This window comes from Myodes glareolus, chromosome X (genome assembly GCF_982192425.1).
Source record: "Myodes glareolus chromosome X, mMyoGla1.1, whole genome shotgun sequence".
NCBI classification, from domain to species: domain Eukaryota; kingdom Metazoa; phylum Chordata; class Mammalia; order Rodentia; family Cricetidae; genus Myodes; species Myodes glareolus.
In genome coordinates, this window is record NC_142053.1 from 3124256 (window position 1) to 3146141 (window position 21886).

General features: G+C 44.1%; 1 protein-coding gene across 1 annotated transcript; it reads right to left on the reverse strand.

The window, feature by feature from the left end:
- Nucleotides 1–2136: 2136 nt before the first annotated feature.
- Gabrq (gamma-aminobutyric acid type A receptor subunit theta) lies at nucleotides 2137–20459 on the reverse strand. Its single transcript, XM_087902753.1, has 10 exons — nucleotides 20354–20459; nucleotides 20074–20254; nucleotides 18036–18124; nucleotides 13145–13212; nucleotides 11611–11831; nucleotides 9649–9731; nucleotides 9032–9166; nucleotides 8502–8654; nucleotides 7826–8082; nucleotides 2137–7126 (listed from the first exon to the last, which is right to left on the reverse strand). Exons 2-10 carry the CDS (start codon nucleotides 20220–20222, stop codon nucleotides 6365–6367), a joined length of 1917 nt encoding a protein of 638 aa, XP_087758879.1. The 5' UTR covers nucleotides 20223–20254; nucleotides 20354–20459; the 3' UTR covers nucleotides 2137–6364.
- Nucleotides 20460–21886: the final 1427 nt, after the last annotated feature.

Sequence of the window (21886 nt, forward strand, 5' to 3'; positions counted from 1 at the left end):
TTTATAAGAGTTGGTCATGGTGTCTTTTTCTTCACAGCAATCAAACACGGACTAAAACATACAAGTACTGGAGTAGCAGAAACAGGTAGATTCCTGAAGCCCACTGGATAGACAGACAAGCTGAATGAGTGAGCTCCATCTTTAGTGAAAAAAGTCACAAAAAGCAAGGTGGAGGAACAATTAAGGAAGACACATAATGTCAACCTCTGACCTTTAGACACTTATACACACACCCACACCCACACACACCCACACTCACACCCACACACACCCTAAGAATAAAAAAGATTCCTGAAGAAGAAACTTTTATATCCAGCTAGTTCCACCTCAGAGCTGTGAGCAGACCAGCACAGCAATCGCTAATCTGATTAGGCCACAAAAAGGCTGGAGGAAGGAGATCTATTTATTGGCTTAGGGTTCATGTTTCATGGTCTCATGTTTTCATCAAATGGTATTTGGAGATGTCCTGATGAGTGTAGGTTACAAAGAATGACTCTCTCCATCACTAGGATGTTTCAGTGTAACTATACAATGTTTTTAATCTAGATTAACCCTAAACCATTGGCTCCTCTACTTTGTTTTTAACATTTTTTTATTGATTCTTTAGACATCATGTACCCCAATACCACTCGTTTCCCAGTCATTCAATGTTTATCCTCCACCCGTGTAGCCTCCCCTCCCAAAAGAAAAGAAAAAAACAAAACCAAACCACTCTTTGCTCCTCTGTCGTGCACACCTCTCCATCACATATTAGTCACTGTAGTGGTATTGGGAGCTGTGGTGTGTCACACAGTATACACCTTTTTGCCCAAACAGCTTTACTTGCAAATGCACATGTGTAATGTGTTGTCAGTCTGGTTTAAGGCCTCTGGCTTCTGCGACACCATCAATTCTGGACCCTCACCAAAACTGCTTTTTTTTTGGATATCCTACTGTTGCCCCAGTCATGGAGATTCTGTGGCTATGGTTCTGCAGAACCAGTCATTTCACGCACTCCAGGTGGTCATTGATGGGGTAGGTGTTGGCATGGGCTAACAAAAAGCTGTGGATGTAGGCCTGGGTGGTAGTTGAGTTGGGCAGACTGGGCCTCCACCAGGACCCCTCCCCCTGTAGGTGAGAGGCAGGGCCAGATTCCCACCCACTGGTGCCAGCATTCCTGTAACTATGCCTCTATTTGTGCTAACTCATTACAGCTGGCAAAGTGTTGGGCCCGGTCTCTCCTTCCTCCTTGGGGGGAATTTCTAGGATGCTTCTGGCCAACCAGCTAGCATCCTCTTTGCTCCTGTGCTCACTCTGTGGTAGCCTGGTAATTTAGCTGTAGGGCATTGTTCATCTTTGGTATGGTAATTTCCCCCCTGCCTGGGAAGGAGTCCCTACAGTGCCAGTTTCCCCTCTGGCTGGGAGGGAATTCCTTTACTGGAGCCAAGGTATATTAGCTTGGCATTAAGCTGAATAAAGCGGCATTCGGTGATCTCTTGTCAAATGACTCTGGTCTCTTGTGTCTTTGTTCAATCTCCAGGCCTTTGCCCAAACTCGCATAAGGTACGGAGGCGCGCGACCCGTACGAGAGGGCACACAGAATCGAGTGTTACAGCAAAGGACAAGTTTGTCTTCTCCGAATGAGGAGGCCAGCAAAGGGCAGGGCCAGCTATCCTATGAAGGGCAGGGCCAGCTCTCCTGAGCTCATGCCACCCCGGCCAACTCTCCTGTGAAGGGCAGGGCCAGCTCTTTCAGGGCTGGCAAGGGGCAGGGCCTGCTCTCCTGTGCCCTGCAACTAGCTAGACCCCTCTACTTTCTTGCTCCATGCTCTGCACATCTACTTTGGTGGAGATGAAAACAAAACTCTTTTGTATTTTATAAACACTTGTCTTGCTTTCTCCCCTACATACATAGGTGGAACTACGTGTTCACTTCATATTTTGGTATCATAATGACTTGCTCTGTCTTAAAGCTTTGGTTTCCAATGACTATAAATGCCTTGTGAAAAACTGTGAATTATTCAATGACAATGTTGCTAACTCCCTACTTCTTTAAAGCCATGAAGAATAATGGAAGTCAGACGCCTTCAGACCATGATGAATGTCCCATGTAGCACCTGCGAATCTAATACAGAGGAAACATTGACCCACCAGAGTATTTGCTTTTATAGATCTTTATTTTGCTTTTTGCTATTTACATGTTTGTATTTCTGTATATTTTTCAGAAGCATAGTTTTATGCTTCTTCATGTTTCACTTTCTTGAAGTTAGTACTGGTCAAGGTCTTTTTCTCATAAGAATGTCAATGAATGAACTCACCATGGGCACCCAGTTATCTATCTAGTGAAGCTCTGTGATTCTGTGATCCTTGCAGGTCAGACCACCCACGTCACCCAGCTATTGGTCATTCTCCCTTCTTGCTTTTCACTGTCTTGTTCCAATACCACTGCTGAAGATCTGTATGTATGTGACTTTACCATAATTCTTATGCTTCTGACTTAGTTGCCATCGGAAAATTTTTCTGGTATTATCTAAAGACATCTACTACAGTACTGTGCAAAATTTTGGTGCCTTTACTTTTGCTGATAAATACTGATCCCAGGAATACTGTCTGGCATGATTGTGGGTGCAAATTCTGACACAGTTCTGTATGGATGACCCTGACCAGTTGGCATATTTTATAATTTAAGTATATCAGAGAGATACTTTAATACCCTTCTTCTCTCTCTTGAAAGCCCAAGGTTGATATAGATTTCATATTAATCACACCACATTGTACAATAAACACAAACACACTGCACTTTGGATAGGACAAGTTACAATTACTTTGGATGCTGGGTTGTGGAGTAGCTAGAAAGTTCTGCTTACTTCCACAGGGTATCATGTAGATGGAGTGCTTAGTGAATGCATTCAATAGTTAATAGCTTAAAGGTGTAGCTACTGTATATACAGAGTAAGGAACTCTCATTAGGAATGGTCACAGTCTCAGCAAAACTTGCTTCTAAGTATGCCAAGAGTTTGCAGCCTTGCTATTAATGAGGATGATACATATTATAAGAATACTTTGCATGAACTTCACTAAGACCCAACAAATTGTTGTTTTCTCTGCAGATACCCTACAGTTCAAATCAAACTGGACAGGAAACACATCACACATTTCTTCAACAAAATGACTCTTTGGAAAGACAGACAGCTGGTGTCCTGCTCAATTAGAGATTCTAGGGAAAAGGTAGGGGGAGGGCAAGACAGGAGAATAGTAAGGTGGGTTGTTCCATACCAGATTCAGTAAGGCTCTTCTTTCTGTCCATGCCCTTGAACTGGTTGAACCCCAGGATCAGGGTTCAGATGCTCTGTGGTTCCACAACCACTTGGGGTTGGGGGACACTGGGAAGGATATATAGGCAGCCAGATGGAGAGGGTATGCCTGCATGGCTGAAAGGGAACTGGGCACAGCTGGAATCACACTTGACGATAGACAACACAGCACACACAGAATACAAGGGGAGATCTGGCAACTTTCAAGTAAGACAGACCACAGACATGGGAAAACCAGCAAGATTCAAGTTCCTAAAAAGTTGTTGCCAAATCTCCACATCACTTTCACACTTAAACTCACAGAGTATTAATTGCAGTAGAGTTTAACTGCTTTCGTTGCAGCACATTAGGGCAAAATAGTCTTTTTAGGGTATGAAATAGCTAGCTATGTGAATATTTACAAGTGACCTCTCTGCTCTTCCTCTGCTGCTCCTTTGTTCCCGCTACTCCAATTCCTCTTTGTAACTTTGTTCCAATGATGTGTTCAACACTTCAAGACTGTAGGGCTCCAAATTCAAGAACACAGCCAATGAATGCTCAGATTCTGGATGAGAGCTCTCTGCTCTTTAATCTGGTCCTCTTTGTGCTGAGTTCCCAAAATAAAAGAGGGAATTTTAGACATTTTGGTAGTAACTTCCTTGTTTTGAGTTATCTTAAAGTATGTGTGAGTATGTGCATGTCTATTTGTGGGTGTGTATGTCTGGCTATGCCTGCAAATGTAACTAGAAGTGTGGGTGCTTCTGATATGCATGTATGCATGTGTGATGATGTGAGTGTATGGCTGGGCATGTATGCATGAGTCTGGAACTGCATCTATGTGTGCAGAAGAGAAGGGACAATACACTGGGACCATACAACTGTTGGTACCCAACATTCCGGGAACATCATAGTCAGGCGCACATGGTGAGTAGGTAAAGGAATGAATTTTAAAACTATAAACAACCTTTTCTCCAATTCTCTGAACCCCTACCGCATTGTTGACACCTTATTTCTATTCCCAGTTCATTTTTTGACACCTTGCAGCACCAAGCAAAATGCTCAGCACTCTCAGTTTATTCCATGGACCAATTATTCTCTAGCCCCAAGGCACTAATATTACCTCTTAGGACTATGTTCACTTGCTCTGGGTCTTCAACACAGGACACAGCAGAGATGGGTGGAGGATGAGTGAGGAGTTGATGGAAACCAATAGACCCTGCATCCTGCATCCCTAGAACTGGAAGGAAACTGTTAGTTCAGCTAAACAAGACTCTCCCCACTGGGTCAAAACAGGTCACTAGAGTCCTGATGTTTCTACAAGAACTTCCAACAGGGAATATATGTGATTTTTTGATGTATGTCCTTTTACACCAACTAAGTTTGATAAACACTTTCTAGAAATGTACACATCATGCATTCATCTGTGCTAATGTAAGTACATATGTACACAACTGACACTCTCATAGAGATACATACACATAAATTATTCACCCACACAGTGCAGATATACATTCATACATACTAACATAGATTTACACTACTGTAGTGCTATTCAGCTTCTCAAATTGTTATATGGCACTGGACCTACTTGGATGCATGCACACTCATCTCCAGGGATACACAGAAATGTATAAAAACAGAAGTACAGTTAAGGAGGTGGGTGGGCAGTGGGGTACAGGGTGGAAGGAGAGGCTGCCTATAGAAGAAGAGGGAACAGGTTGAGTGCTTGGCAAAGCTCCCTCATGACCTCCATCAATGAGCTGGTACTTCCTGGCAGACTGGTGTGCAGGTTCATCCTACTCTCATCAGGAACCCTGTTGAGTGGGTGGAGCCATATTCTCCACCTGTTCAGTCCATGTTCAGCGGCTGCTCAGTAGCCTCTTCCTACAGAGACGCTCTAGGTGCTGTCCAGTGAGCTTGGCAGCCTGGCAGGTAGATTCTGTAGGGCGTCCCTTTGAGCAAAGGGGAGGGGCAATTTGGGAGTGCATCAGCTGAGAGTTAGGCAAAGAAGGAGAAAGAACAAGCATCCATAAGCATGTCACATAAGCTCTACTTTTTCCTTGGAACACTGGGGACAAGGTGCTTTGTCTTCCCTGGCTCACAGGGCTCCTGTGAGGATCCAACGATGTGATGGGTCAGGGAGCTCGTTGACACTTATTATGCACTAGACAAACAAAAAGGATTAGTATATACATTCATAATAGTTGTCCATATGCTATCCTAGGCCAGTGGTGAAATATCAAGTCTGAACTTTCTCAACTAGTGCTTACTCACCAAGTGCTTTTACTGTTACTGGTAATCAACTCAGCAATCAATAGAAAGCTAACTCCAGAAGTACTGAGTCCCTACTGTCAGGCAATGCAAAGTAGAAATACAGGCAAGAGAAGGTCTAATAACTTTAGAGGGAGCATCTGAACACATACAAACTCCAACATGACACCGCTCCCTTGTCCTACATATCCATTCTCCCTTACCCTGCTGTGTCTCTTTGCAGTTCCTCCCACCTGCCCTTCCCAGTCCTCTACTATAACTCCACACTCAAAGAACAAGGCACTTACAAATGTTTTCCAACTTTCCTTCTAGCCCCTCCTCTGCATACCCCAGGCCAACTTGGCTTGACATCTCCCAAAGCCCCTTTTAGCAGGTGGACAAGGTGCATGATTGCCCATAGGAAGAAAAAAGCGATGCAAAAGCAATGCCAACACCTTGAGGGGACTGAAAAGAAAGCTCCCAGGAATGTCTGTGAACTAGGCTCACATTCTCCTCATTCCTCAGCCTGGCTCTTCTCTGTCCTCTAAACATCTTCCAGGGCATTTCTAGGCTGATGGACTGTTCAAAGTGTTTGAAAGGTAATAGTCTTCTAGCAGGAGGAAATCAATGTGCAATTTATCTTCAAGTCTTCCTCAATCCCTTACCCTCTGGCTACATGTTCTCTCCATTTCCTCTCCACCTCATAATAAAGAAAAGGGCCCAACAGGTTTGATTGCCCTAACAACTGCCAAGTAAAATGAACAAAGGGAAGCCAGAAAAACAAAACTGAAGGAACTAAAGAAACACATCATAGTATCTTTGCTGCTGTGGGGGTATAGGAAACTAATAGATGTGGTACAACCAGTAAACCACATTGAACAACCCAAAGGAAAGAGGGAAGAGGAAACGGGACCACCTATCAACCCTAGGGACCTGGTTAGGCTTAAAGATCTGGAAAGAGAACCCTTCACTGAAGGAGCACCCAGGGCTTGGGGGACAACTCTCCTCAGACTCTGAGCTACGATCCTTCTCTTGGTCACAGGCCATGAGCTCCTCATCAGTAAGGCTCCAGACACTGTCAGCATCCCCCTTGCGCAGTTCATCAAGGCCAAGCCAGCTGCTCTTGATACTGATGTCATCCTGTACGCTCTCAATCTTATCAAGGTCCCAACTTGCTTCTTGCACACACCTCTGGCCACCGGGGAACATGAGCTTTCCACTGGGGCTGCTGTCATTGCCATGACTTTCATCAGAGCTTAGGCTCTCTTCAGAGTCTTCGTCACCACAGGCCTCAGAATGGTTGCAGATTTTGATGGGGATAATGCTGTCATTAGTGAGGAAACCATGAAAGTGGATGGTACAGTCATTCAGTGTTTGCTGAGAGGTGGAGGGCAGATCACTCAGGCTTTCTCCAGTGGCCAATTGGACCTGGATTGAGGTGGAAGACAGTGGGCTGAGGCTTTCTGAGGTAGCCAGTTGGGCCTGCTCTGAGGTGAACACCAAGGATCCAAGACTTTCCTGACTTGCCAGATGAGCCTGCATGGGACTGTCAGGAAGGGGACCAGCTCTGTCCTCCACTCTGTCTTCCACATTAATCAGGCCATCCTTGGAGGAAATAATGGATAGGCTGATCAGTTTCATATCACCTAGTGGGCACAAATGGGGGAAGAGAAAAAGGGAGGGGACTTTCCTGCTTAGTGCTTGCAAGGCTACTCTTTGATATCTTTGATAACCTGTTGGGCTCTCTGGCATGCTCAAAGGGGTTGATAAACTGGACCAGGAAGTTGTTGTAGCATGTAGAGAATGTCATAGCTGCATCCAAACAACTGCCTCTCTGGGGGACAGTTCTGGCCTCAGGAGTGCCGTGTGCTATATGTGGGCTTCTCAGGTAGGGTGAGGCTGGGCTTTCTGTAAAGGAGCAGTGTTGCTGGGCATCCATGTATATCCCAAAGCAAAAGGCCTAGTATGTTCTCAGGTATCTGAAGTGCCAAGAAGGAAATATTTGAAGAATAGCTTCTCTGGTATCTGTCTTCCTAGGCCTCGCCTTCCCTTTTGGCTTTGTCACTTGTGCTAAAAGCCTATAAAATGGAGCAAATTTAGCTCAAAGATCTAGAGAAATCAAGTTCTCACTTTTCTTGCCTTATTATATCAAATAATGACTAACTATAGATGAGTGTGGGCATGCCTTTCATATACAAGTACCATATGAGGATTAAAGCAACTATGAAACTTGAAAGGGTCAAGAGCTAAGCCTAGGCTGAGGAGGTGCCGAGGGAAAGCTGGCCGTCACTCAAAATGTCAAACCTGCACATTTTCCACCACCACTTCTTGGTAGCGGTATCGGGCAACAACCCTCCTGGGTTTCTTGCACCTCCTGCGATTGCGCCGAGGTCCTTGGCTGAAGAAAAGGTAGTTGATGTAGACATACTCCAGCAGGGACAGGAACACGAAGAACAGGCACACAAGGATGTAGATGTCAATGGCTTTGATACAGGAAATATGGGGGAGTTTATCCCGCATATGCGAGTCGATCGTAGTCAGGACAAGAATCGAAGTTAAGCCTACGAAGAAGACAGTACAGGTTTGGTCTCCCTTGATAGTTGCAGTTTTTAGCAAGTCTACACCCAAGGCTGATTGCTCTGGATCAAGTTCAAATTCCTAGCCATAGTTTAAGTACTTTACACCTCCAGTTCCATATAGGTCTTCTTTTAGTATCTGAAGAGGTTTTCTAAACCCTAAAATGTCACACATAAAGCTCTATTTCTGCTCCTAAAGGAAGAGATAGAGCAATTTGCCCTACAGAAGGCAAAAACAAACCAAGAAGCCCAGTATCCTAGACTGTCCCTTGCTTAAAACATTTCTTGCCTCCCTAAACTTGGACCTGAAGTTCAAGGTCTTCCCAGTTCTGCCTTTACTTTTTTTTTTTTTTTAAGCAAAATGGCTCAAGTTTCTTCCCGAGATGGTGTTACAAAGGACTTACCAATTGTTACCCTGGCTGCAGAGGAATCATAGTTCATCCAAAATGATATCCAGGAGAGAATGGTGGTGAGGACCGTGGGCCAATAGACCTGCACAAGGTAGCTGCGAACTTCCCTCTGAACTTGGAACTTCACTATCAGGCGCATGTAGGAGCCTGTAAGAACACAGTGGTGTCAGCTCTGTGTGGTACAGCAAGTGAGCTCTAAACCCCCTCCTGCCTTACTCATTCCACATGGGATGTTTTCAGGCAGCAGACAGATGGAGGGTGATAGGTCAGCCCTGTGAAGAGCAGGAATCGTTTCCAGCTGAAGAGTGTTGTGAACCTGCCTAAGCCTTCCACACTTATTCTCCATCTGTAGGGGTAAACCATTAGCCACTAAGGCTTTATCAATGGAGGAGAAAGATGTGTTCGGAACCACAGGAATGGTAATGGAAGGAATCAACTGCAAGGATCAAAGGCAGATGCCTAGAAGAGTTTGTAGTGATGTAAAGGGGACAAGAAACAGGGGAGAAAGAGGAGTTCTGACCCACCTGTGTAGAAATACACCTCCTTGCTAGTAATTGTCCTTCCCAGGTAGGTGAACTGAGGGATGTGCAGCTCATCAGTAATGTGGATGGCATTCTCATCTTCCCAGGATAATACAATGTCTTCCACAGTATAGCCATCTGAGAGGGGAAACAAAGAGTTAATCTAGGCAGATTTAACTTCACAGCAGTCTGGGAAAACCAAAGCATAGTTGGCATTTGGGTTTTGGAGGGCTCTTTTGTGGTTTTCTGAGTGTGAGCCTGAGGGATTCTGAACACTTGCAAAGAGAGGACTCCCACTTTGGAGTTTTTAGGCAGGAAGGAATGTGTAGCCAAAAAGACGCTACGAATTTTTACCCACAAGTATGTATAGTTTTTCAGTTGAATTAGCTAGACCATAAAGACCATCTACTCCCAGATGCCAGATATATACAACTGTCAGTTTCTTATATAGCCATCATTCATCTACCATTTATCTACTGCTTGTGGACATGTTTGGGGAGAGCTATGGGAGTGTAGAGTAAAGGGGCTGCGCTGGTCCTCTCAGTGGCATCTCTGCCTGTGCTTTCCTCACTGCAGCAGCCCCGCACAGTGACGAAGGGGGGCACAGGAGAAGTACGTACAGCTCTCCACCTCCAGTTTGCAGGCTTGCTTGTCCAAAGGAAATTTTTGCAGATCCAGGGAACAGGCTGCTGTTGTGGTGAGCCTGACAAAGAAAACAAAAAAGGAAGGGAAAAATGATTCAAGTTTACTCCTAAAGATTCTGCAGGGTGGGGAGGCAAGAGGTAGGTGGAGGATTGACCCATGTGTATGGAATTGGGGTAAGAGAGAGAAAGAGATAAAATTGAAGTTTGACAAAGAATCACAAGATTTGGCAGAGCTGAAATAAAGAGTAGATATATGTCAGGTCAGAAAAATCACAGAACATCGGAGCGGGAAGGGCCCTTGAGAAAACAATACAAAGACAGAAAAGACTTGTGCTTGTTAAAGTATTAGCAAGGCTGTTGAGAGGACACTGCACACTATGTGCAACGTGTTGAGGCTACATAGCCACAGAGGAAGGCAGGTATGTGATGTGTACCCAGGCCTGCCTTTGACCGTATCCACATCCGTGTCAGTGGTGAGGGCCTATGTCACACTAAGAGCTAGAAAGATGCCAGCAGGCACAAAATGCCTGTCAATGGAGGGCCCAGCCAGTGCTGACAGTAGATACAGCCAGAATAAGCATCAAGTTGCTATGCTGTGCACCCAGGAGAAGAATCTGAGAAAATGCCCTTGGAGGTGCCAGGGAGGTGCTTGTGTTTGAAAATGACATAACGAAAACAGCTCTCTGCTGTCCCACATCGTATCTGTCCCATCTATTTTTCTTCCCTCCCCATCCGCTAACTTAGTTTAGTCCCTGTCAATTCTTGTAGGAATTTCATTTTGGGACTGGGTAGTGAGTAGTGTGTGTACTTCCCTCTTTTTTTTTTTAAATGAATTTCCCAAGTATTATTTATCAGCCAGTGCCTCCTTTACTTTAAACAAGAGTGATTACTGATCAGTTTTGGGTAAGCATTGGTATTTAATGGCTCCATGGGAATGTGGATGGAGGAAGAAGGATGGAAAAAAAGAGGGGAGAGCGCTCTAGAGTAAGAGAAACCTAATGGTTAGACCCACAACAATCTGTCAAACAAACTATGGTATCCACTACCAGGAAACATTTTCTGGGCTAAGATGACCTCTCAGCTTGCCTTTACTGACAATCTGTTTGAGCTGAAACTGTGAAGTCAGCTTTGGTGACTGCGCTATTGCAAATAGATCAGTGGAGGCTAGCAGTGTGCATATGTTCTGTGTGTAAAGAGAGAAGGGGCTCAGAAGCCCCACCCTATCCCGCTTACTGCTTTAGCTCCTCACTTCTCCTGACACCCTGCCTGGTGCAAACAAAAGGCGGGCAGAGAGGTGGAGCACCTTCTTCACTGCACAGGCTTCAGTGTTCATCAGTCTCCCTTCCTCACCGCGTGGGGAATACAGTAAACAGCACACACAATCAAAGATGGAGGAAGAGGTCCTTTGGTCCAGGGAATCAGAATTTCTTTCTTTCTTTCTTTTAAATCTATATGATAATCACATAAACTTAACAAAACAGTATTTTCTTTCACAAATGGCAGGCGATGTTGTAAATTCCTTTCTTTATTGTCCACAAAATAAAGTAACATTGTCCTCAGTGTGCTCAGATTCCTTAATACAACCTCCCTTTATAGGACACATTTGAAAGGGCAGAAGTTGGTTATAGCATCTAAAATGGGACTTCATGCTTTTTACCAAATTAGTAAAAGGGAGACATTTGCATCAGGAATTGGAAAGCATGTGAAAGTGTGCAAAGTTTCGACTCATGGAAAAACAGCAAGGGCCACTGTAGACAGGAGGAGCAGAAGCCAAGGTGCGGGGACAGGGCAGCCTAGGATGCCTGTGGCAAACTCTGAAAGTATATGTGCACACAAGGCAGATCTGGAAAACAGGGATCTCTTCTAATGTATTTGTGGGATACATAGTAGGAAGAAAGAAGCTTGCTGGGACAGTCCAAGACTCTTATGTGAACTCACCGGATGCCATATCGCACTGTCCCATCTGGGTGGAGCTGAAACACACGATTCTCCACAGTTACATCATGTACAAAGGTATTTTTGCTATTCACAAAGTAGCAGTCAGGGACCCACAGCTTCTCATGCATACGATAGTCCAGAGTCAGGTTCTGGTTGGTCTCATAGTATGCTAAGCGTGTGTCCTTCCAGGTCTGATGCAAAAACATAGTGATTGTATAGTCCTGGGTAGAGATAAGTAAATGATAGTTGCCACGTTGTCTAGTTCTCTGTCTACTGTATACACAGATTATATGTGCACACATATGTACTACCATATGAAACACATCATACAGATGGGTGCATAAAACATAAACATTTAAGAAAGAACAGCAAAATGAAGCTTCTTTAACTAATTCCTAGGTTAAGAAACAGAACATTACCAATATCTTTCAAGTTCCAATGTGTCCCTTTCAGAGAACATTTCCCACAACCAGCAGGAAACATTCATTAATAAGATTTTATGACATACTTACCATGCTTCCGATTAGCGTTTCATTGTCTCTATGTGTAGTTTTAGAAACAGCGCTTATTTGGACTTCTTTTTAGAATGTTATCTGATCAGAACCAAACTCTACATCTGGAACTTGTCCCCCCAACCCCCTTAATATTGTATTTGTGAAGTCCATTCAAGTTGTTGTGTATAACTATAATTTGATCTCTTGTATTCCTGGAGAATATGTCTACATATAAACACAAGATGTATATAATTGTGTAAAAAAGCACCATACATGCTCAAACCAGGAAGAAATAAAAATGACAAAGTGAAAGTGGCCATTTGCATCCCTGCAAAAGTTGAAAACAAGCGAGGGTTAGCAGTGCAGGTCCAGCTCACCAACATCAGTAGCATCTGACTCCGGTTTTAGGCAATCTAATATGTATATAGTGGGCTCTCACTGTGAGTTCGTTTTGCTATTACTAACAAGGTCGAGTATTTTCTCATATGTTCATCCACCATTTAGTTTTCTTCACAGAAGTACAACTCTCATTCATATTTGCTGATTATTTTTGTTTGCTTTAAAATATTCTTATCAGTCTCCAGGTATTCGTATATTTTGAATCCCAGCTCTCTGTGTTGCAAATACCTCTTCCTATTCTGAATTTTCTTTTCACTCATCACAGTAGCTTTGTTTTGTAAAACTGAAGTTTCAGAAATTTTGACTATACAGAATAGCCTCTATAGAACATCAAATACCAGTATTTGTTTTGATGGTTTGTAATTCATGTGTCTTATGAAATAAATCTTTACCTACCCTGCAGTACAACTATAGTGTGCTAGTAAAACTTTTAAAAACTCCATAGATTTTTTTGAGTTAATAATCTAAATGTAACTGAATTTTTAGATATGCTGTGATACGGGCCTTCAATTGACTTTTTTTTTTTTGTTTCAGAGAGCTATCATGTGAGTTCTGTCACAGGTCAGAGCAATTAGAGTTGGCTTACAACTATGCTTATTGTCCCTTGTCTCCAGCACCATGATTAGAACCTATAGACTTACCATATTTATTTCTGAGATCTGTTCAATACTGGAGACATAGATAGATATGGACACGGGCACAGGGGCACCTACAATGCAGGAAGACACAACCACGTGAACATTTGGATAAAGGTTAAGACCCAGTTGTCTAGGTTAAAACTAGCTTTGATGTTTGCTGGCTGGGTAAGTCACCTAACCTTTCTGAGCCTGAGTTTCCTTGTGGGTCAAATGGGGATAATGCTATCTATCTTAGCTAATGAAGTTCAAGTGTTTAGAGCAAGGCCTGGTTCGTGCTATGCCGAGAGGAAGGTATAAAGGGCAACAGAAAAGGAAAATATGTAACGAAGAGCACTCCGAAGAGTACTCGGTGCTAACTGCTTTCTGATAAAGAACTGAAACTCAACAAGCCTAGAAAAAAGAACTAAGTTTCATGTTTCTGGGTGGGTGAAGGTGAGCATGCTTGCTAGTGAATTTGGGAATGTGTTCATATCCATGTGAATGTGTCCACATGTATGTGAGCATGTCTATGTATGAGTAAGTGTGTGGCATGTTTGTGTGATCCAGTGTGTTATGTGGGAGACAACACAGGAGAGAGTTCAAGTGAAAATGAAATATGAGGGTATTTATCCCGAGGCAGCAAACATGTGACTATGAGTGTCATGTGAAGGAACATGTAGGAATGTAAGCATGTTTCTTTCAGTATGTTATGTGGAAGTAGCCTTCAAGCATACGCAAGCATGCATGTGAGTGTATGGTGTGAGTACAGCTGTGTGTGAATGAATGTGTGATCTTGTATGCTCATCTGTAGGTGTCTGTGAGCTTGCCTGTTTGTGTGAATGAATTTGTATTCATGCGTGAATGTGTTTATACAGCAGTGACAACATGAGCATGTGAGCGAGTGTGAGTGTGTGTGTCTATGGAAATATGAGGGGATGTGATAGGATTAGAGTACGCTCAAGAGATGTGGTCAAATGTTTCTGAGTAGATGAATGTACGCACATGTCTGTATGTCTGTGTGTGTGTGTGTGTGTGTGTGTGTGTGCATGTGCATCTATCTGAGTATGTGTAGTGGATTGAAAATGTGTTAGTATCTCTGTGAGTCTAGCATATGTTAGTGATATGTGAGCAGGTCAATGTGTGATGAGGATGTGTCATTCACTGTGTGAACTTGTTGTGCTGACATACATGTAAGTGAGCATGCTTGTGTATTGTGGGATGTCTTCATGTTTGTGTGTATGAAAACATGTTAGCATTCTCACATGTCAGTAAATACAAAAGTATGTGTGTATCTTAACATGGATGTGCTTATTATTGAATGAGCACCCCCTTTAAGCTTGTCAGTGAATCTGAGTGTATGTGAGCATATTTGTGTGAGAGAATATTCATTTTATTTTATGTGATTGTGGTCATGTTTGATGCTGTAAGCATGAATGTGTAAGGGGTTAATGTGTAAAACTAAATTTGCCAGTGTGTTTGGGTCTGTGAGCATATTTGAGTGCACCAATAGGTACCATGTTCATCTGTGTATGAACGTGTCAATGTTTGTCCATATGTGGGAGTGAATTAGTGAGTGTATGCTCATGTAAGCAAATGTAAATGTGTATGAATTGTGTAGTTGCAATGAGTGTGATAATGTTTAACATGACATAATTTATAGGTATATTTGCATATATGACCATGTTTGTGTATTAATGTGCTACTGTGTATTTAAGTGTGAGTGGATTTTTTAAGTATACATATGTGCACACTAACGTTTATATATACAAGGAACACATGTGAGAGGTGATGATTTGTCAATGTGTCAGAATATTTATGTGTATATGTATGAACATGTTAATATATTTGCTCTTATGTATGAATGTATTTGTGTGTTTGTATGTGGATATAAATGACTAAGAGTGAGCATATGTGTGTTGAGTGAACATGTGATCAAGTGTGTTCATATATAGGTGTGTTTGTGAACTTGTCTGTGTGTAGAGATGTATTTGCTTGCATGTGCGAATGTGTTTTCATAACAGTGAACATGTGAGCATGTTGATAAGTATGAGTATGTTCATGTCTGATTGTGTGAACTAATATGTGCATTTATGTGTATAAATACATTTTTGTGTTTATTTCTGTATGCTTGTACATGATGAAGTATTTTACTAATATATGTGTGTATGTGTGGCCATTTGTATGTGTGTTAATGTATGAGTTTACATCGTGTTTGCGCATGTGTGTTAATGTGTGAATTTTTGTGAGTGTTTTCATGTTTTTGTGTGTCTATGTGAGTGAATTCATGAGTGTGTTCATGTGAGTGAATACTGCGTGATGGTGATTTGATTAATGTGCAAGTGTTACTGGGTGTGTAATTGTACGTTAGTGTTCAGCTCCCCAATATTTTTCCTTCTTAGGCCTGTGTATTTGCAGTGTCCATTTGCAAGACATAAATATTATCATAGTTGTGAAAACAGTAAGCTGTTAGATGCTATGGAGCAATATAATTTACTATTCTCTCATCAGCTTACAGCAAAGTGTATTACATCACACTGCTGTTAGGGAAATACGTGTACATGTGATGCTAGGAATCCAGCCTGCTGGTTTCACTGCAGGCTGATTGCCTAGAAGCTGAGCTGAAGAGAGGAAAATGTGTTATTTCAAATCCAGTGCTTCAAAGGGAAAAGTGTTCTGGGGGAATAAGTGTGTGAATGGCAACTGAGAAGTAAATGGGCTTCTGTTAGGGCACAGCTCAGACTCCAGCACTCAGGGCTATTGTGAAAAGCCCCAGGAAAATGCGACGTAGTGATGACAGAGCTTCCTCCAAACACCGCATTTGATTGCTGCCTTTCAGGCTGCTTTCCCCATACTTTTTGCAGATGGCAGTTATGTTAGTAGGCAACAAGCCCCAGAAAGTCCCAGAGAAGCCTACATTCCAGCCCCTTTCTCCAAGGCATGTTTGCCAGCCCCTTCCTCCAAAGTCCAACTTCTCTAGTGATGTCTGTTCTTATGTGGAATGATATGGAGCTAAAGGGACAGAACAGAAGCCTGCCAAAGGGCTCTTAGTTTAAGGGGAGGTAGGGACTGAAATGCAGTGTATATTCTCCTTGCCAAGCCATGATCTAGTACAGGGACACAACCAGAGGAAAGGGACATTGTTCTGATTTCTCTACCTAAGAATGGACCTGTCTTACAAACTAGCTAAGGTACCGCATGGCAAAAAATGCCCCATGCCTTCCTTTACTGTACAGTGTTGGTTATCTGTGACATGTTCCTGTGTTTGTGAGAGAGGGAGTCAGGACCATTCTTATGTGTGAAGATTAAGCCCTAAAACTATAATATATATAACTAAAATGTAAACATAGAGGGGACTCTGTCTATTGGAAGACTATACAGGGAACCCGGGTTCCCTAAACCCTGAGTGCTTCAGCCTGGCAATGGGTCTTCTACCATATTTCTGCCATGTAATAGTCCCAGCCTTATAGCCTATAGTGTTCCCTTCTGTTTAAATGACAGGTAGTCCTAAGTTATCTTTGTCCCCTCTCTCTATGGCCTCCATCTGTTCAGCAAAATCAATGTTGGGGTCCACATTTTATCAGATGCTACAGCCTGGCATGATCATAATACTTGATATAACATGAGCGATAGTGGCAAGGGGCATCAGACCTACTGTGGACCAATACCCAGATATGTTCCCCTCTTTTAGTCTGGGATACTGCAGGGAGGGCAGCCTGAGCCTGAAACAGTGCTCATTGCACGCAGATGACTATTGTTTGGCTTTTGCTGACAAACATTAGAATAAGAAAGAGGCAATACATACATACATACATACATACATAACAATTTCCCTGCTATCCTCTGAGGCTTGGCACAAATGATTCAAAGCTAGTACCATGTAAGGGGTATTAACTGTGCTTCACCACCTAAATTTTTATATTCCCCCTCCCCTCGAGGATCTGCATGGAAAAGGTACCACCACTGTGGCCTCAGTAGCATAAAGGTATTATGTGCTTCTGCTTTTGTCAATCTGGTTTCCCATGTAGCCTCACTTTGGAGCTCTTGGCTTGTGTCTTCTGCCCTTGCGGAGTGGAGGAATGGGAAGCACAAACTAATAGTCTCACTTCTTAAATTTAGGGCCAAGGGAAACTGTTGCCTTGGTTTTCAAGGTGGTGCAGTATTTTAGAAGACAGTTGCGTATGAGCACAAATGGGAATCATTAGTGGTGATTACTCATGACTGTACCATCCTATAGGAAGCTGCCCTACGTTATTGCTCCTTCTGCTATCTTTGAGCTGAAAATTAACTAACCCCAATTTAAAGCACCTTTTCTTTTGTTTATCGTTGGTTTGGGCTTCTTAGGTGTCCCCTTTGTCCCCGAATGATACTCTTTTTGTGTAGGTTCTGGGTATGGTCCAGGATAAGCAGAATCAGGCTTCTTAGAGTCATATGTGCCAGCTTCCTTGTCACTGTTCACCTCTGTGTTGTTGGAACTTTATTGTTAGTGGCCAACAGTCTGAGTTTTATGAAGAACACATGTAGTACAGTATGCTAGCTGGCCTGAATTTGGTAGGAGCTGAAGACTTGGAAAAGCAGGATATTATGGAAGGGTCTCAGGCCTAGGTGGGTTAGGAGACAGAGGCAGAGAAAACCATGGCCTCAATTCTGAATTCTCCGAATTACTTAAGGGTGGCAACATCTTTGGAAAGGAGTAAGGAGGGAAAGAAAGTCTCTGGCATAGAAAGGCTGGTCCATAGATGTAAGGTACATTCCAGAAGGCCTGAGGTTGGGAGCCTCGGGGTGCTCCCTTGCAGGCCTTGACAGACTCAAGAAGGTAGGATCTGGGGGGCAGAGGTATAAAACCTGCTTAGCTTACAGGGTGGAACTGGCCCTATTTTATCTAACACAAAAGCCTCTGGTGTCTGGATTTGCTTACCTCCAAAATTTGGTCTCAGTCGGACATCATATGTTGACAGTACCCTGTCCAAAATTTTTTGAACCACAGCTTCATTTGCACAATTTTTGCTGAAACAGAGAAGCCATGAGTAAATGCTGGTTGACTTGTGGCCCACTGGTCGGTGGCTGGTTCCCCAGGAGCCATTCCTGCTCCTGTACATAAGCAAACATGTCCAGTCATATGTGTCTGTGTTCTCCCCCTCCCTTCTTCCCCTTCCACAGTGAGTCAGCTAGAAGCACAGCAGTGACGCAGATTCTTTCCGTTCCCCTTCCCCTCCCCCTTCACAGCTTTAATCCAGAGGGTGGGGCCCAAGGACTGGATCCCTGTTACCACGCAGGAGGAGCGGGCGGGAGAAAACCGCACCATAGGAGAGGAGGGAAAGTGGGCAAATGAGACCCTCAGAAAACTGCACCATTTTAGTTCTCTGAGAAACTATACCTTGAAGTGCCCCCTGGATGCTGACAATCCTCTTTCCAGGGCTACCTCATTGCCCCAGGAAGTCAGTTCCCACCGACAAGTGTCGCCCCCCTCCCAGAGCTGAGCTCATGTTTTCTACTTTACCTGATCTGAGCAATGCCCACCCCCATTTATGTCATTCTTGTGCCTGAGAACTGGCATATGACATATGACACAGAGAGAGGTGGGGGCAGGGAGAGAGAAAAAGTCTTGCTCATGTAGCATAGATTTATGGCCCTCATGGAACTAAACCATTTCAGATTCCTGGGGTTTAGAGCTGTCTTCGAAAAGATCCATCCTGGGAGCAGGCATCTTACTCACTACGCATGTGCTTTCAGCCTGGATGTTTCTTAGGTGAGCACATGGAAGTGAAACTGGCTCAGCTGCATAAAGCTGGCCTTTCCAGAGGTCTCTGAGATGCTCATTGAATTCATCCAGACTTTCAATCCCCAAAGGGCTTTTAAATGACGACAGGCCCCAGGTATCACTATCACTATGACTGTTTGGATCTTTGACACATTGTCCCTGCAATCTGTCTCTCTGGTGTGTGTGTGTGTGTGTCCCTCCATCTCTCCTTCACTTCCCCCCACCCCCATATGTGTTCACTGACGCAGTTGGGTTGAGAGCACTGCAGGGCTGCCTGCTGGAATCTTGCCCAGTGTAACCACTCCTCCTTTATGAATACATGTTTATTTCTATTTTACCACTTAAATTATTTCCTCATTTCCCACAATCATAAAATTTAATTTTGTAACATTTCAAAGTATGCACATGAATTATTTACAAATTAAAGAAATACATTCCCACCTGTTTCTGTCCACAGAATTTCCCATGTGCTAGCACTCCAGGTCTGTAGCCACAGCAAATACACTTTGTGTGTGTGTGTGTGTGTGTGTGTGTGTGTGTGTGAGAGAGAGAGAGAGAGAGAGAGAGAGAGAGAGAGAGAGAGAGATCTACATGTCAAGGATGACGGTTTATCCCCTATTCAGACCTAAACAAACTTTAAATCAAACACAGAGAAAAACTGAAATCTTCAAATGTTTTCACAGGAGTAAACACAAAAGCTTCCCCCTCTTAAGCTGGAAGATTATGCCATTTACAGCTACTAATTTCACAGAATTAATCGTTTCAATCTGCCGTATTTGAGAGAGAGAGAGAGAGAGAGAGAGAGAGAGAGAGAGAGACTGCCTCAGCAAATGAACTAAAAATCTTTACTCAAACAGGTGTCTTTCTTGTCTGTTTTGCGAATTACCCATGTACAACCCCCAGTTCCAAGGGCTTCAAAGAATACAACTGGGAAAAGCTGCCTGGGATCTCAGTCCTTGAGGATGATCAGGTAGACTCTGGGGTGAGGGTGCTCCTGGCCTCACTGCTTGGGAAGGCGCAGCAGTAACAGGTGGGTTGAAGCTATGAGTATTATTTCACGGTTGTCCCCATACCTGCTTCATCCCCCTAGGCAAGCCCCATCCTAGTTACCTGCACCCAGCCCGCTCTGTCCAAGAGGCCAAAACCTTCTGCTTGTCCCTGTCCCTTCCATGTTCAGCTAGAATGGGCCGCTTACCAGTTGAAGAGATCCAGGATGACTTCGGGCACGCTGGAGGATAACTCGAAGTGGAATTTCGGGGTAGGACTGGGGTCGTTGCTCTCTGCGAGCCAAGTCCTAATGAGCAGCAGGAGCACGGCAGCTCGCAGCAAGCCTCGGATGCCCATGGCTGCGGTGCTCTGGGAACCGCAGCGGACAGCTGGAAAAGCGAACAGGGTTAGGGTGGGAATGAGTCAGTAAAGGGCAAAGGGGGCGGGATCGCTAGCCCTTTCGCAGAATTGCGACCCTAAGGAGAGACCTGAAGGGAGCAGGGAGTGCGGGGTCTGGAGCCCAGAGCAGGGAAGAACAGCAGCTCAGCAGCAGCTCTCCCCGACGCAGCGGTCCACAGGGTGCGTCCGGCTGCTGCGAGGTGCGCTCCGTCTGCCACCGCTCAAGGCTGAGACTGGGTGCCGAGTGGGGCGGGGTGCGCTGCTGGCTCCGCCCACTCCGACGGCAGCACCAGCGGAACCAATCTCGCAGGTGCCAGGAGCCACACAAAAAGGCGCGCGTTCGCCCCCCCCCTCCTGCCCCTTCAAACCTCTGCAGTCGTCCCCGGACCAGCACCAGCCACCAGGTTCAACCATGTGAGAAGGAGGGGCTTACTGCCTAGTCTGGACTCAGGGGCATCTGGCTCTAGGCCTCTTTGCAGAAGGGAAATATGTTTCTCTTAGAAGATTTTGTATCCAAGAGTTTGTATCTTGCAGTAAAAGAAGTGCAGCCATTAAATGTCACGGCTAGATACGCACTCTGAAACAGTTGCACCTCTGGGGAATCAGGAGGTTGTTCACAGATCATTGCCACTCCAGTAACTCAATGTGTTTAACCCAATGTGTTTGGTCTTTGACTGGGTGGATGGAATCTCTTACCAAGGGGTCTTATGACAGAACTTTGACCACAGAGAATGCAAATTGTTTTCTTGGAGCCTAATTTCCCAGAGAATTATTCTTCTCGATTTTGGGTTTTCAGGGAAAACAAATTCAGGGAGCTGAAAGTGTTCACCAGCTGGAGGCTTCCTAAGGTGTGATCATTGACATAGAGAGGAAATGCAGAGTTAAAGTTAGATCCAGGCTGACACTATTAAAGGGGAAAAGAAGGCAAAAATCAGTGTTTTAGATGTGCACCAGAAGGTACCGGTATGCACCTGAGTTCAAAAGACCATCACATAGAAGAGTCTGGGATATTTGTTAGGGGGCTTTTATTGTTCAACCTACCTGGAACCGAAGGGTCTTGGAGGCTATGGAATGGCTTCACACTATCCGCTGTATTTCAGCTTGGAGCCACGACAGAGTTAGTTCAAAAAGAGGCATCACAAGAGCCCCGTGCCAAGTGATAACACAAAGGGCGCAGTCTTGTTCACTAGAACTGCACCTCCAAAGTCACACCATAGAGAAGGGCAGAAGTAAAATGCATTTCAAGTTCAACCTTCCTTAACTAGGCACACACCTGTAGAAACACACCCTTTCTGCTCTCCTTCAGTACCCAGTGGCATAGTTTTAGATTGCTTGAGCCCAGGAAAGCTTACTTCTCATGGTTTGCTCAATGTCTTGCACACTAGCAAATTTAACTCTTTACTCTCCCTTCTTCCCCCACCATTTCAGGAAATGGACATGAAAGAAAAAAGGAATGATGAGATTCACATGCCACTGGTCACATCTTCGAACGACTCAGTCCTACCTGCTCTCCTATTGTGAGTCTGTCATGTCATTCATGATCATCCAGACTTCCTTTCAGAGATTCTGTTTCTTACCAAAAAGGTGGGGCTAATCTATATCCTTTTGGCTAACTAACTGGA

Bases quoted from the DNA above. Each gene is read 5' to 3' on its own strand.
- Gabrq (XM_087902753.1), bottom strand. From the start codon at position 20,222: ATGGGCATCCGAGGCTTGCTGCGAGCTGCCGTGCTCCTGCTGCTCATT. The intron at 11,832-13,144 runs GTAAGTCTATAG...ATCTCTACCCAG, and splicing joins AGATCTCAGAAATAAATATG to GACTATACAATCACTATGTT. The intron at 9,167-9,648 runs GTACGTACTTCT...TTCCCCTCTCAG, and splicing joins CAAACTGGAGGTGGAGAGCT to ATGGCTATACTGTGGAAGAC.